Source organism: Myxine glutinosa, chromosome 4 (assembly GCF_964187855.1).
Source record: "Myxine glutinosa chromosome 4, kmMyxGlut1.1, whole genome shotgun sequence".
Taxonomy (NCBI): Eukaryota; Metazoa; Chordata; class Myxini; order Myxiniformes; family Myxinidae; genus Myxine; species Myxine glutinosa.
In genome coordinates, this window is record NC_136264.1 from 25161476 (window position 1) to 25174470 (window position 12995).

The window sequence follows — 12995 nt, forward strand, 5'->3', positions numbered from 1 at the left end:
TTCTCACTTAGAGACTTTTCCCAGATTGTTTTTCATGGTTTTGTTTAAACATTATTTAAATATGTTTAAAAGAGACGACTAAGAGGGTTGGCGTCAGGAAGGGCATCCGGCCATAAAAACATTGCCTCAAAAAGAGAACCATGACAATTACAACTACATATGGGCAGGGTACAGCCCGAAGTGGAGATCGGTTTCTGAGGTTTGGGACATGGAATGTAGGGACAATGACAGGGAGATCAGGAGAAGTGGTGGAAGTATTGGTCAGAAGAAAAGTGGACATATGTTGTGTGCAAGAGACGAGATGGAAGGGAAGTGGTGTGAGAATGGTGAAGGGTAGGCAGGGACAGAAATACAAGTTTATGTGGCAAGGGTGCCTGGAGGGCGTGAATGGTGTTGGTGTCCTGTTTTCTGATGAGTTTGTAGACAGTGTGGTGAGTGTGACGAGAGTGAATGATAGGTTGATGATGGTGAAAATGATGATTGGAAAGCTCTTGGTGAACGTCATCTCGGGATATGCTCCGCAGGTTGGTCGAAGCGATGAAGAGAAGGACAAGTTCTGGTGTGCGATAGAGAAGCTGATGGAAAATGTGAAAGATGAGGAAGTTGTTCTGGTAGGAGGAGACCTAAATGGACATGTGGGAAGGAGTATGGACGGTTTTGACGGAGTTCATGGGGGTTACGGATATGGTGTGAGATATGGAGAAGGTGAAAGGATTTTGGAGTTTGCTGATGGAGCTGATTTGTTGATTTGTAATACTCAGTTCCAGAAAGAGGATAATAAGCTTGTTACATACACGTCAGGCGGGTCGACGACAACCGTTGACTACCTGATGGTGCGTAGGTGAGATAGGGGGCACCTCCGGGACACAAAGGTGATCCCGGGGGAGGAGGCTGTTTCACAGCACCACTTGGTTGTCTGCGACATAAGGGTGAAAGGTGCGAGGAGAGCTCGGCGGGTGAAGTACCAACCGAGAATGAAGGTGTGGAGGTTGAAAGAGGTGACAGTAAGGGAGGCATTAAAAGAGAGGCTGAGTAGGGTCGAGGATGATGTGGTTGAGCTTGAAAGTGGTTGGATGTCAATGAAAGCTAGTCTGTTGGGAGCCGTTGGTGAGGTATGTCGATGGACAAAAGGACCACCGAGGCACTCGGAAACATGGTGGTGGGATGATGAAGTTGGAAAGAAGATTGACGAGAAGAGGAAGAAGTTCAAGGAGTGGCAGAAGGTGAAGGGTACGGGAGCAGAAACAGCAGAGCATGAAAGTTATAAGGCAGCCAGGAAGGCTGCAAAGAAAGAGGTAGCAAAGGCGCAGGAGGCATGTAGGAAAATGTTTGGAGAACGCTTGGATTCGGAAGAGGGTCAGAAAGCAGTATTCAAGATTGCATAGCAGATAGCGAAGGAGAGGTGTGATGTGATGGGGGTGAGTTGTTTGAAGGATGAAGTGGCACAAATCGTTGTCGACTCAGATGGAATTAAAGGAAATGGAAAAGATATATGGCAATGCTGTTGAATACAGAGAATGAATGGGATGGCAACATGGAGAGTAACCCAGTTTTAGGACCGGCAGAGAAGATAACTGAGAAGGAAGTTGAGGAAGCGATAAAAGCAATGAAGGGTAGAAAAGCGGGAGGGCCGACGGGAGTTGTGGGAGATATGTTGAAGGCAGCAGGAAGTTGGGGTGTGAAGAGAATGACCGAGATCTGTAATCTGGTGGTGAAAGAAGGCCGCATTCCAGTGGATTGGGAACTGAGTACCCTCGTCCCTCTGTACAAGGGGAAAGGTGACCCACTGGAGTGTGGCTCGTACCGAGCGATAAAGTTATTGGAGCATGGAATGAAGGTATTGGAAAGGGTGTTGGAGAGGAGGATAAGGAAGAAAGTGAAGATCGACAAAATGCAGTTTGTATTTATGCCAGGAAGAGGAACGACAGACGCGCTTTTCATTGTGAGGCAGTTGCAGGGGAAGTATATGGAGAAGAGGAAGAAGTTGTTTCTTGGGTTTGTTGATCTGGAGAAAGCATTCGATAGGGTTCCACGCAAAGTATTGACATGGGCATTGAGGAAGTTAGAAGTGGAGGAATGGTTGATCAGAGTCGTGATGGCAATGCACAAAAGAGCGCGCACAGCTGTAAGGACGAAGGACGGGAACAGTGGTGAGTTTGAGGTGAAGGTGTGAGTGCATCAGGGGTCGGTACTAAGTCCACTACTATTTGTAGCTGTGATGGAGGTGCTGGCTCAGAACGTAAAGGAGGGTTTACCGTGGGAGTTGCTGTATGCAGATGATCTGGTGTTGATTGCGGAAAGTATGGATGGACTGAAGGAAAAGATGAACAAGTGGAAGGAATGTATGGAGACAAAAGGTGTGAAGGTGAATATCGGAAAGACGAAGGTGATGGCAAGTGGTAAAGCATGTGGTGAGGTGGAAAGAACTGGGAAGTGGCCTGTGCTGTGTGTAGGAAGGGTGTCGGAGTGAACTCCATTCAATGTACAATGTGCGCTGAGTGGGTTCATCAAAAATGTAGTGGTCTGAGAGGGTCATTAACCAGTGTGCAGCTACATTCAAATGTAAGGTGTGCACAGAGGGAGCTGCAGATGGAGGAAATGTTGAGTTGGATCTTGGAGACTGCGTGAAGCTGGAAGGTGTGAAAACATTTTGCTACCTCGGAGACATGCTGAATGGAGAACGTGGATCAGACTCGGCAACGGTTGCTAGAGTGAGATGTGCATGGAAGAAGTTTCGGGAACTGAGTGGCCTGCTGATGATGAGGGGAGTGTCGTTGAAGCTGAAGGGAAAGGTGTGTGCTGCATGTGTGAGAAGTGTTATGATTTATGGGAGCGAGACATGGGTAATGAACGTAGAGCAGCACGAAGGTTGGAAAGGGTGGAAATGCGAATGGTTCGACGGATGTGCGGAGTATCGTTGAGAGAGAGGAAGACAAATGATGAATTGCGAAAGATGATGGGAATAGAGCCTGTGATTGATGCTGTGAAGAGGAACAGGTTGAGATGGTTTGGTCATGTGTTGCGGAAGGATGAAAGTGACTGGTTGAGAAGAGTGATGGAAATGAATGTAGAAGGAAGTAGCGGACGGGGAAGACCGAGAAAGACTTGGCTAAAGATGGTGGAAGAAGAAATGCGGGCAAGGGGGTTAACAAGGAGAGATGCAGAAAATAGGGCAAAATGGAGAAGATTGTCATGGGGACCGCAAGGCTAACCCCCGCTCTAGTAGGGAAAATGGCCTTTAAAATGCATGTTGTTGTTGTTGTTGTTGTTGTTATAATGTATACAACGACCACTGAATGTTTGGAGGTTTTCCATGCGCCATTAATGTATGTTTTTTTTTATGTCTAAGAGCACACTACCTCAAATTCCTCACAACTGTCAAGTTGATGTGGTAATAAAGTATTTAATCTTGAATCTGAATCTTGAATGGTTGTGAGATTCACAGATTGTGTGCCTGTATTCTTCAGGAGGCATCATGTCTGTGTTCCTCATGGGATGCTATGATCCAGCCCTGGACATCTGGTGTACAGTCAGCAAGTGTGGCATTGGTTTGGATGATGCAACACTTGCACGACTGCAGAATGATCTGGATATGATCAAGATAAGCAAGGTGTTTCACTACACGTCGTGTCTACAACGTCTTACATGTATCTTAATGTCATGATATTTTGTACATTCTAAACTTAAGCTTTTTAAAATTTTGTAGGGGATGCTCCAATGTTTTTCAGCTATTTTTTTGCTGAGAAGATTCAATGTCACATGTCTTTGCTCCAAGCAACTCATACTTTCAGTGTTATTCATGACTTGACTGTTTTAACCAAGTATTCCCCATCTTAGGATCCAAAGAAGATTCCTGGCTGGCTCAAAATAAACAAGAATTACTTTCCTGATTTTGTATCACTTGACCCAAAGGTATCAATCATGTCTTGTTGCAAACTTACTTGTGCTACGGGATAGAACATTCCTGCAAGGCATAACAAGGTTGTAATAATTTGTGCGTTCATTTCGTTTGGAATAAATTGCCATGGTGTGGCAGAACGCTCCCGTGTGGGAAATTACTGGTGCGGAATTCTCCAAGGCCGAGGCTCACACGGCAGGGGGAATCTCGATCCGCTTTCCCAGGGTGACACGCTTCCGTGATGATAAGGACTGGCAGACTGCCACCAACCTTCCTCAGCTGCAGGTCTTTTCAACGGAATTATTTCTTGTATCTCGTATACCCAAAACCAAACATGCAAAAAGCATTTTTTTCACTGCTTTGCCTTTTATGTTAATAACCATTTACACATTTGGTTATTTTTGTCTTCCTCAGACTTTGTTTTCAAAGTCGAAGGAAAAGTTTGATGCAACTGAGTTGCTTGGATTGGGAGAAACTTCTGGCTCTAGTCCTTCAAGCCCTTCCAGGGAAGGAGGTCGTACTGACAACAAGCAGACTGCAGGTAAAATTTTGCAGAAATTTCACTTTATTTTACAGGTATTAGGCTCATGTAAGAACAGAGTGTTGAATTGGATAACAGGTATACAGTTAACAGCAGGAAGGTTCATCATTGGAGTCTTGATAAGGACTTTGGACTCCAAATACAGTCGTGGCCAAAAATATTGGCACCCTTGCACTTTTTTCAAAGAATACACCATTTCTTCCAGAAAATTGTTGAAATTAAAAAATATTTTGGTATCCACATATGTATTTCTTTGGTTTGCAGTGGAACAAAACAAAAAGCTGAAAAAATTACTAAATCTTAGATTATTTCACACAGAAATCCGAAAATGGCCTGGACAATATTATTGGCACCTTTTAGAAGTTGTGAGAAATAATTGGATTTCAAGCAGGAGATTCTCCTTTACTTTGGAATTGAACTTACCTCTGGCGAGTTGCAGATGCCTGCAATATAAAATCACTCATTCAACCAGTTTGAATGGAGAAAAAGAGTCATTCTGGTCTTTTGTGTCACTGTGTGTACCCCAATGAGCATGGAGAAAAGAAAGAAAACCAGAGAATTGTCTGAGGAGGTCAGACAAGATTGTAGTCAAGCATGGACAATCTCAAGGCTACAAGTCCATCTCCAGAGACCTTGATGTTCCTGTGTCCATCGTATGCAATGTTATCAGGAAGTTTAAGGCCCATGGCACTCTCACCAACCTCCATGGACGTGGCCGCAAGAGACAACATGATCGAAGATTGCAGCAAAGGATTGTTCGAATGGTGGAGAAAGCACCTCGATCAACTGCCAAACACATTCAAGCTGACCTTCAGACACAAGGTACGACAGTTTCAACTTGCACCATCCGTCGCCAACTCGATGAAAGGAGGTCCTATGGTAGGAGACCCAGGAGGACCCCACTGCTGAGAATGCCCAACTGGAGTTTGCCAAAACATACCTGAACAAGCCAAAATCCTTGTGGGAGAATGTCCTGTGGACAGATGAGACCAAATTAGAGCTTTTTGGTAAAGCACATCATCTCTATGTTTACAGAAAACAAAATGAAGCCTTCAAAGAAAATAACACCTTCCCTACAGTCAAACATGGAGGAGGTTCAGTGATGTGATATTTTGGGGTTGCTGTGCTGCCTCTGGCACTGGGTACCTTGAATGTGTACATGGTATCATGAAATCAGGAGATTACCAAGGCATTTTGGAGCACAATGTTCAACCTAGTGTCAGAAAGCTAGGTCTCCGTCGAAGGTCATGGGTCTTGCAGCAGGACAATGACCCCAGACACACTTCAAAAAGCACACAGAAATCATTCAAGACAAAACGCTAGACTGTTCTGAAGTGGCCAACAATGAGTCCAGATCTAAATCCCATTGAACACCTGTGGGGAGATCTGAAAACAGCAGGTGGGAGAAGGAACCCTTCAAATCTGGGAGAACTGGAGCAGTTTGCACAAGAAGAGTGGGCCAGACTGCCAGTAGAGAGGTGGAGGAAGCTCATTCATGGCTATAGGAAGCGCTTGACTGCAGTTATTTTGTCCAAAGGCTGCGCTACCAAATATGAAGTCTAGCGTGTCAATAATTTTGTCAAGGCCATTTCTTTTTATTTTCTGAATAAAAGGATATATTACGTTCTGAATCAAAAACCAAGGTTCTGTAATATTAACAGTGAAATAAAGAATTGTGGAGACTTATTACTTTTGTCAATTTCAACTTATTTTTAGAGAAAATTGTGAGTCATTTGAAAAAAGTGCAAGGGTGCCAATATTTTTGGCCACGACTGTACTTTCACTTATTTCACATGCTGTGGGGAGTGATATAACTTAGCAGTGATTGAGATCATCTTTTCAGGATCACGAGGCATTAAGGCTGGAGCAGCAGCTCCAGCAAAGGCTGGATCAAAGAAGGCTGGCACAGTGAAAGCTGATCCAGGAAAGGCAGCGGTAGTGAAAGCCACCCCAAAGAAAATTGTGATGGAAAAGATGCAAATTATAAAACAAACATCACAACCAGCAGGAGCGAAGCGCAAAGTGGAACATGAAGAGCCTGAGCAGGTACGAGAAATGTGTCGTGCTCATTTGCTTCAGATAACTTTAGCAGCATGCTCGCATTGAGTATTAATATGGTACGTGTTACTCTTCATTTTGCTTCAGACGCTGCTGGATATTTTCTCTGGAGTGCGGCTGTTCCTACCATCCACAGTTGAAGGATACGAGCAAGCACGCAGGTACTTTGTGGCCTACGATGGAGATCTGGTGCCCGGTCATGAACTGGCCACAGCCACACACGTTGTGGGCCAGGATGCTGGCGACGGGCAACAAGTTACCGTCGATTGGATCTGGAAGTGTATCAAGAGGCGAAGAGTTGTTCTGCCGTGCTAGGCCATCATCCTTAAATTTCCACTTTCCCTCACCTGTTATCCTTGCTCCCCTCTTTCCCAAAATCGAACCAAACAATTGTCATTCTTTACCATTTCCCTTTAATACATGCTGCTTCCTCCTCAAGAACTTTGCCACCCTTGCAAATATCAATAAATTATTGATTTTCTTCTCTCAGGAAGGGAAGTAAATTCATGACCCTAGTTTAGTATTGTTAAGAAAGGAAATTGATGACTGATCATTGCGTAACGTGATGGGAGCACGACTTTGCCGACCACACAAGCACTCCAGCTCTGCAATTTCTGCTTGTTCATCGGATGCTGCGATCGATGCCTCATCTTTTTGAACCGTTGGCCCAGAATGCTCAACCGAAGTTGCTGTTATGGAATATACTGCCATTCCGTTATGTTATGTTGCTCTACCATCCTGTAACACGAGCTAATTCCGAAACTTTACCGCAGCAGGAATGAGGGTGCCTTTTATAATTTAACAAGGATAAGGGAGTCCCTGCTTTATGTTGTACTTTTTGTGAAAATTAGTTGGTGAAGTATATTGCGATAGTGTTTTGGATATCAAGGTAAACCTGGTTTAGTTTTAATTTTGGGTTACTTAGGAGCTGGTGGTGGTTGGAGGGGAGTGAGGATGGGGGTTGGTATTTAGGGTAATGAGACGGAATACTGGAATCGCAAGCTGCAGAGTTCCTGTAAGTTTCTGGTATCCTTAGCTATCGATGCAAATGGGCACAGCAGCAGAGACATTCATAATGAAAGAGGTTACCCACAGCAAGCACCCGATCAAGGTGACGTGCTTCCACTCGCCTGCCGAGACTCGCTCTGAGAGGTGCAGGAATGCGGGCTGTTTCCTGGCCCGTGTGCACGCCCACACGACTTCTGCACAAGAACTTGTCCCGAGAACTGCTTTGGTTGACCGGTGGGGAAAATCGCGGGTGAGTTTGTGTCGGGGTGCGAAACCAGTTCGATTCAGATCTAAAAATGTAACATGGTGTTGATGTTTTACGATTGGAGAAGTCAACGTCGTGGTATATCATGTTCTGAAATGAATTTTTCTTTTTGAAAACCGTCTGGCCTTGTCTTATTTCTTGGCTCGAGAGAGATGTGTATGATGGCTGATCATCATGTCTGACCTGCTTGCCTCCACTTTCACCCACCGACCCTGTGCTCGGTTATATTAATCAGCCACAGCGTAATTAGCACGTTCTCTCACTCGCAAATCTCGCTGTTCACACCAACCAGGCCATGCTTGATCGATGGTGCTTTCTAATCTACCTATTCTTGTTTGCAATGACTGATTCTTCACTCTCTATCAGTTATATTTGCATGTTCCAGGTGTCCAGTATTTATATCAGTAATACCTGTATATTTTCTCAAATTGACTAACCCTTGATGTAATGTTTTTTTCTGTAATGTTGGCATTATTTAGTCATAATAGTGGTCCAAAAGCCTGATTTTGAGCAAAAAAAAACAACATATATGTCACATAAATAGGGAAATGCAACATGGGACCGTCTGCTTAATTGACCACTGAAAGGCTGTCTTACTGCATCATATAATACCGAGTTCATGTTGGGTCAGATTTCATTACATGGGATATAGAATCCTGTTCATCTGCCCAGTTGGAAGATGTAGATCTATTATCAGTGTTCCGTTATCCTGTTCTCCAAGAACCGAGTTTGAGATCTTCACAATTATGTGACATCGGCTTAAAAGTGGCAAATTGTAATTTTTCCTTTTTTTTATTTTCTTTATTTATTTTTATTTTTGAATCTTTTTTTTGTATAAATAGTGAAGATGCAGGGTGTACTTTAATGTAAATATTATTTTTGTCATGTTTTTCTAGGGTGGGGAGGATCTAGCAACGAAACGAGGTGTGCGATCGATTTATCGGATGTGCAAGTGACAAAGAAAACAAAAAAAAACAACCCAAAAACGAGCAATTTTCAGTTAACTGTCTGCGATCATGTGATGACGGTGCCTCTTCAATGTGATTACACAGCCCTGTGCACTCTGTTGTGAAATTTCGCAAACATCGGGGGCCTTCGTAATGTCGCAGCCAGAGAGACGACCTGTCAGCTCGATGGTAAAAACAATCATTACCATTACTCGTTATCATGAAAACTGACATTAAAACATTCCATATTTACTTTTTCAAATTGTGTTTGAAAATTTTATGCTGTCAGCCACAGCAAAACGTAAGCGGAAACCACAAGTTTGACACGCCGCCCTAACAAAAGGGCATTTTGACCTGTTTCCAAAAAAATCTATACTCTATTAATCTGTAGGATGTGGTTTGTGTCGATGCTCTCTTTAAAAATTAGTGAGTTAATTGTTGTTTCACATGTATAAAATAAACCCCTGAATAGGTAGTAAGTTTCTAGGCAAGAATGTTTAACGAGAAAATGAATATCAGATGCATTACCTGAGTTGGTTTCTGGGTATTTCATTTTTCATTGGTAGGATGACAACACAGGTATATAAACTAGGAATGTTTGGCATCATTTACCTTTTTATGCCCCTCATCTAATGTCGTTCTTGCGTTGATTTTTCGGGTCCATTGCCCTGGCTCTTTCATGCAAATCAAACACACCCTTGTATGCAGACATCCGTGTTGTGTAATCTCGGTTTGGGGGGGGGGGGGGGGGGTTTAACTGCCAAGAAAACGGAAATCTATTACAAACCTGCTTTGCTGGTATGGGACATTGCACCATGGAATAACGTCCGTCTGAGGACATGTTAAGGCTTGCACTTGCATGCATTCTGAGCCACCATGCATATTTGGGCCATTGTTGCCATGTCCTAATCCTGCTTCTAAATTTTCTGATCGTTCCAAAAGATAAACTTATTTGAAATGTGATCCCTTTCGAAATGGTTGGCCCCGGAGTAGACCTGAGACAATGCAAACCTACCCCTGCTGTTGTGGGAGAGTACCGGCAGAGGGAGATGTATCATTAAGCATGCCATCATTGGTAGGGTTGTGAAGCCGGCAATTCCCATGTGCAATTATAAGGACTAATACGATCCCATGGCAACTGTTAGGAAGAGGTCTCTTGATCATTACCGGGCACATATAGTTCCTAAATAAAGGGAACGCCGTAGGTTTAAAAATAAATGGAATTTAGATTAAGTAAAAGCGATGACCATTCCAGATTGCTTGACATTGGTACTCAAACCATTCCCAAGGGGTTTGCAGCTGAGTCCTTTTGTGACACTTCAAACCTTACCAGGCAATCTGTTGGATTCCCAATCCCATATTTCCCTGAATTATTCCCATTCTCTGCTAACAACTTACTCTCCAACTTCTCTTCTTTACTCCTTATGGCTCCTCAGATCATGTGCTCTTGGTCTGTTTCTTTGTTGGTCTTCAGGAATCCTTCAAGATGCTGCTGCATCTGGCAGTTAAATCGGGCAGAATCTCTTTCTATCCAAAATCGAAGCTCTTGGAAAAGGGATGTGATAGCGGGTAAATGGGAAACATGAAGTGATATTGGGACAACATTGTAATTCATCAAGCAAGGGGATGAACTAATAACAAAAGGACAAAGAAGAGGGGAGGAAATACTGTAACCAGCAAACAATAGGGTTGAGTTAGGTAGGGTGAAAGGGGGTAAAAGGAGTATAAGGATGGAGATATGGGGGTCGGTGCACCAGTTGCTTTGAATCCCCAAAGTGCAGAGTATGATTGAACTGTCTGGTGGGCCTGTTCTACAAACGGGGGGGAGAGAGGATAAAAGCAGTGGAGGTGTGTAGAAAGCCTGGATTTTGGGAGTTTAGCTAGGAGGTGATTCCTGGAAGTGCGTATGCATCCTGAGCAACTGGGGAGGGTCAGAGAGCTGAGATCAGAGGGAGCTAGACTGGGAGAGAGGCTGTTTGAAAAAAGAAAAGGTCACCGACTTGCCTATGATGCGAGAGCATAAAATGATGATTTTAAAGGTTAAAAAAACTATATAAGGAAGTATATACTTCAATATAGACTGTAAAAAGACATCGTTGAGTCAATTTAGGAGATGGACTTCACCGCGATACTGCACCCTCTCATATGCCATGCTCATTTCCCTGGGGCAGTGCTTCCTATTACGTACACCACCCTATATAACTTGTCCAAGTACCTGTACTACAAAACTGGAGGTTCTTGGAAATATTATGAAGGCGATTTGTGTTATACAATGTTTAAGTATATATTTAAATTAAAAAAATTTGTATACAGAATGGAGGCTCAAGTAAGAGCTGACACATTGAACATGAACACATGCACAGACACATAAAACATGCAATGAAGGGAGCAGGAGACAAGATGGGGAGAAAGAGGGAAGCGCACAAGCACAACAACAGTAGAGAACAAGGACGTCGGTAGATCTGTGGAAAGGGGAAGGTTGGGGGAGGAGGGAGGGGTACGGGTATAAAGCAAATGAACACTTCCAGGAATTTCAGGAAAGAAATTGGGGGTTTAAAAATGTGGATTTGGGGTGTTTTAACAAGGGTGTAAAAGATCAAGGTTTTGGATGGGGGAAGATAAGAGATGGTGGTGAACAGCTGTTTTACAGACTTGGAGGGATGAGAGGGATTGAAGAGAGTGTGGGAGTTTGTTCCAGAGGCGGGAGAAAAGAGGAAGGAAGGTGAGCAGAGAGTCTTATATTTGGCAGTTTCACCGGAAGAGGATTGCTGGCAGATTTAATTAATTCATTTAATTTCAATAAAGATTTGAACAGGTTTCATGGCAAATTAATAAATTCATTCCGGGTTTTACCACCTTTTTACCCAGTCTATTACATCACCCTATCTGACACGTTACATTTATTATTAGTAGCTGTTGTCTGTGTCCTTTATAACGTCCTTTAAAAACAGTAAATTTCGAGAGAGAGAGAAAAAAAATGTGAGATCCGGATGAATTCAGAGCCAAAGTATGGAAGAACGGCAGACTTGTCTTCCTATTCATATTCAAAATACAACATTCACTTTAAATAAGTTGTTCGTCGATCATAAACTGATAAGACTGACAGATGGAAGGATATGAACCAATTGCTTAACTCAGCTTTATGTTTCACATGCATGGGGTAAAAACTGCTCTATCCTAAGCATTGTTCACCCCAATGAGCCATTTCCACATACAGTGCATGACCAAAAGTATGTGGACACCCAAACATCATACATCTCATTCCAAAATCATGGGCATTAATATGGAGTTGGTCACCCTTTGCTGCTATAACAGCCTCCATTCTTCTGGGAAGGCTTTCCACGAGTTGTTGGAACATTGCTGTGGGGATTTGCTTCCATATACCCCGAGTGTGCCCCGATTTAGAATAGGTACACCGTATCCCTGCGCATCGTAAGAGCGTGACCAAGGGTTGGCGTCAGGAAGGGCATCCGGCCATAAAAACATTGCCTCAAACAGGGAACCATGATTGTCATGGGGCCCGCAAGGCTAACCCCCGCTCTAGTGGGGAAAAATGGCCTTAAAACGATCATTCATTCATTCATTAATTTGCTTCCATTCAGCCACAAGAGCATTCGTGAGGTCAGGCACTGATGTTGGGCGATTAGGCCTGGCTCGCAGTCGGCGTTCCAATTCATCCCAAAGGTGTTCGATGGGGTTGAGGTCAGGGCTCTGTGCAGGCCAGTCAAGTTCTTCCACACCGATCTCGACAAACCATTTCTGTATGGACTTCGCTTTGTGCACGAGTGCGTTGTCATGCTGAAACAGGAAAGGGCCTTCCCCAAACTGTTGCCACAAAATTGGAAGCACACAATCGTCTAGAATGTCATTGTATGCTGGAGCGTGAAGATTTCCCTTCACTTGAATTAAGGGGCCAAGCCCGAACCATGAAAAATAGCCCCAGACCATTATTCCTCCTCCACCAAACTTTACAGTTGGCACTATGCATTCGGGCAGGTAGCGTTCTCCTGGCATCCGCCAAACCCAGATTAGTCTGTCGGACTGCCAGATGGTGAAGCGTGATTCATCACTCCAGAGAACGCGTTTCCACTGTTCCAGAGTCCAATGGCGGTGACCTTTACACCACTCCAGCCAACTCTTGACATTGCGCATGGTGATCTTAGGCTTGTGTGCGGCTGCTCGGCCATGGAAACCCATTTCATGAAGATCCCGACGAACAGTTGTTGTGCTGATGTTGTTTCCGCAGGCAGTTTGGAACTCTGCAGTGAGTGTTGCAAT

General features: G+C 43.8%; 2 protein-coding genes across 6 annotated transcripts in view; both read left to right on the forward strand.

The window, feature by feature from the left end:
* Positions 1 to 7886, forward strand: part of LIG3 (DNA ligase 3) — a 75403-nt gene extending 67517 nt beyond the window's left edge. For all 3 annotated transcript variants that reach the window (XM_068112011.2, XM_068112010.2, XM_068112009.2), the window contains exons 15-20: positions 3468 to 3610; positions 3838 to 3912; positions 4037 to 4183; positions 4313 to 4439; positions 6283 to 6485; positions 6585 to 7886. In XM_068112011.2, the coding sequence (XP_067968112.2) occupies positions 3468 to 3610; positions 3838 to 3912; positions 4037 to 4183; positions 4313 to 4439; positions 6283 to 6485; positions 6585 to 6812 (923 nt within the window). In that variant the 3' untranslated portion in view covers positions 6813 to 7886. The remainder of the gene's footprint in view (positions 1 to 3467; positions 3611 to 3837; positions 3913 to 4036; positions 4184 to 4312; positions 4440 to 6282; positions 6486 to 6584) is intronic.
* An 851-nt stretch (positions 7887 to 8737) lies between these two features.
* Positions 8738 to 12995, forward strand: part of LOC137424504 (pleckstrin homology domain-containing family G member 5) — a 143020-nt gene continuing 138762 nt past the window's right edge. For 2 of the 3 annotated variants that reach the window (XM_068112012.2, XM_068112013.2), the window contains exons 1-2: positions 8738 to 8906; positions 11357 to 11439. In XM_068112012.2, the coding sequence (XP_067968113.2) occupies positions 8871 to 8906; positions 11357 to 11439 (119 nt within the window). In that variant the 5' untranslated portion in view covers positions 8738 to 8870. The remainder of the gene's footprint in view (positions 8907 to 11356; positions 11440 to 12995) is intronic. The other variant, XM_068112016.2, reaches the window with a different exon arrangement.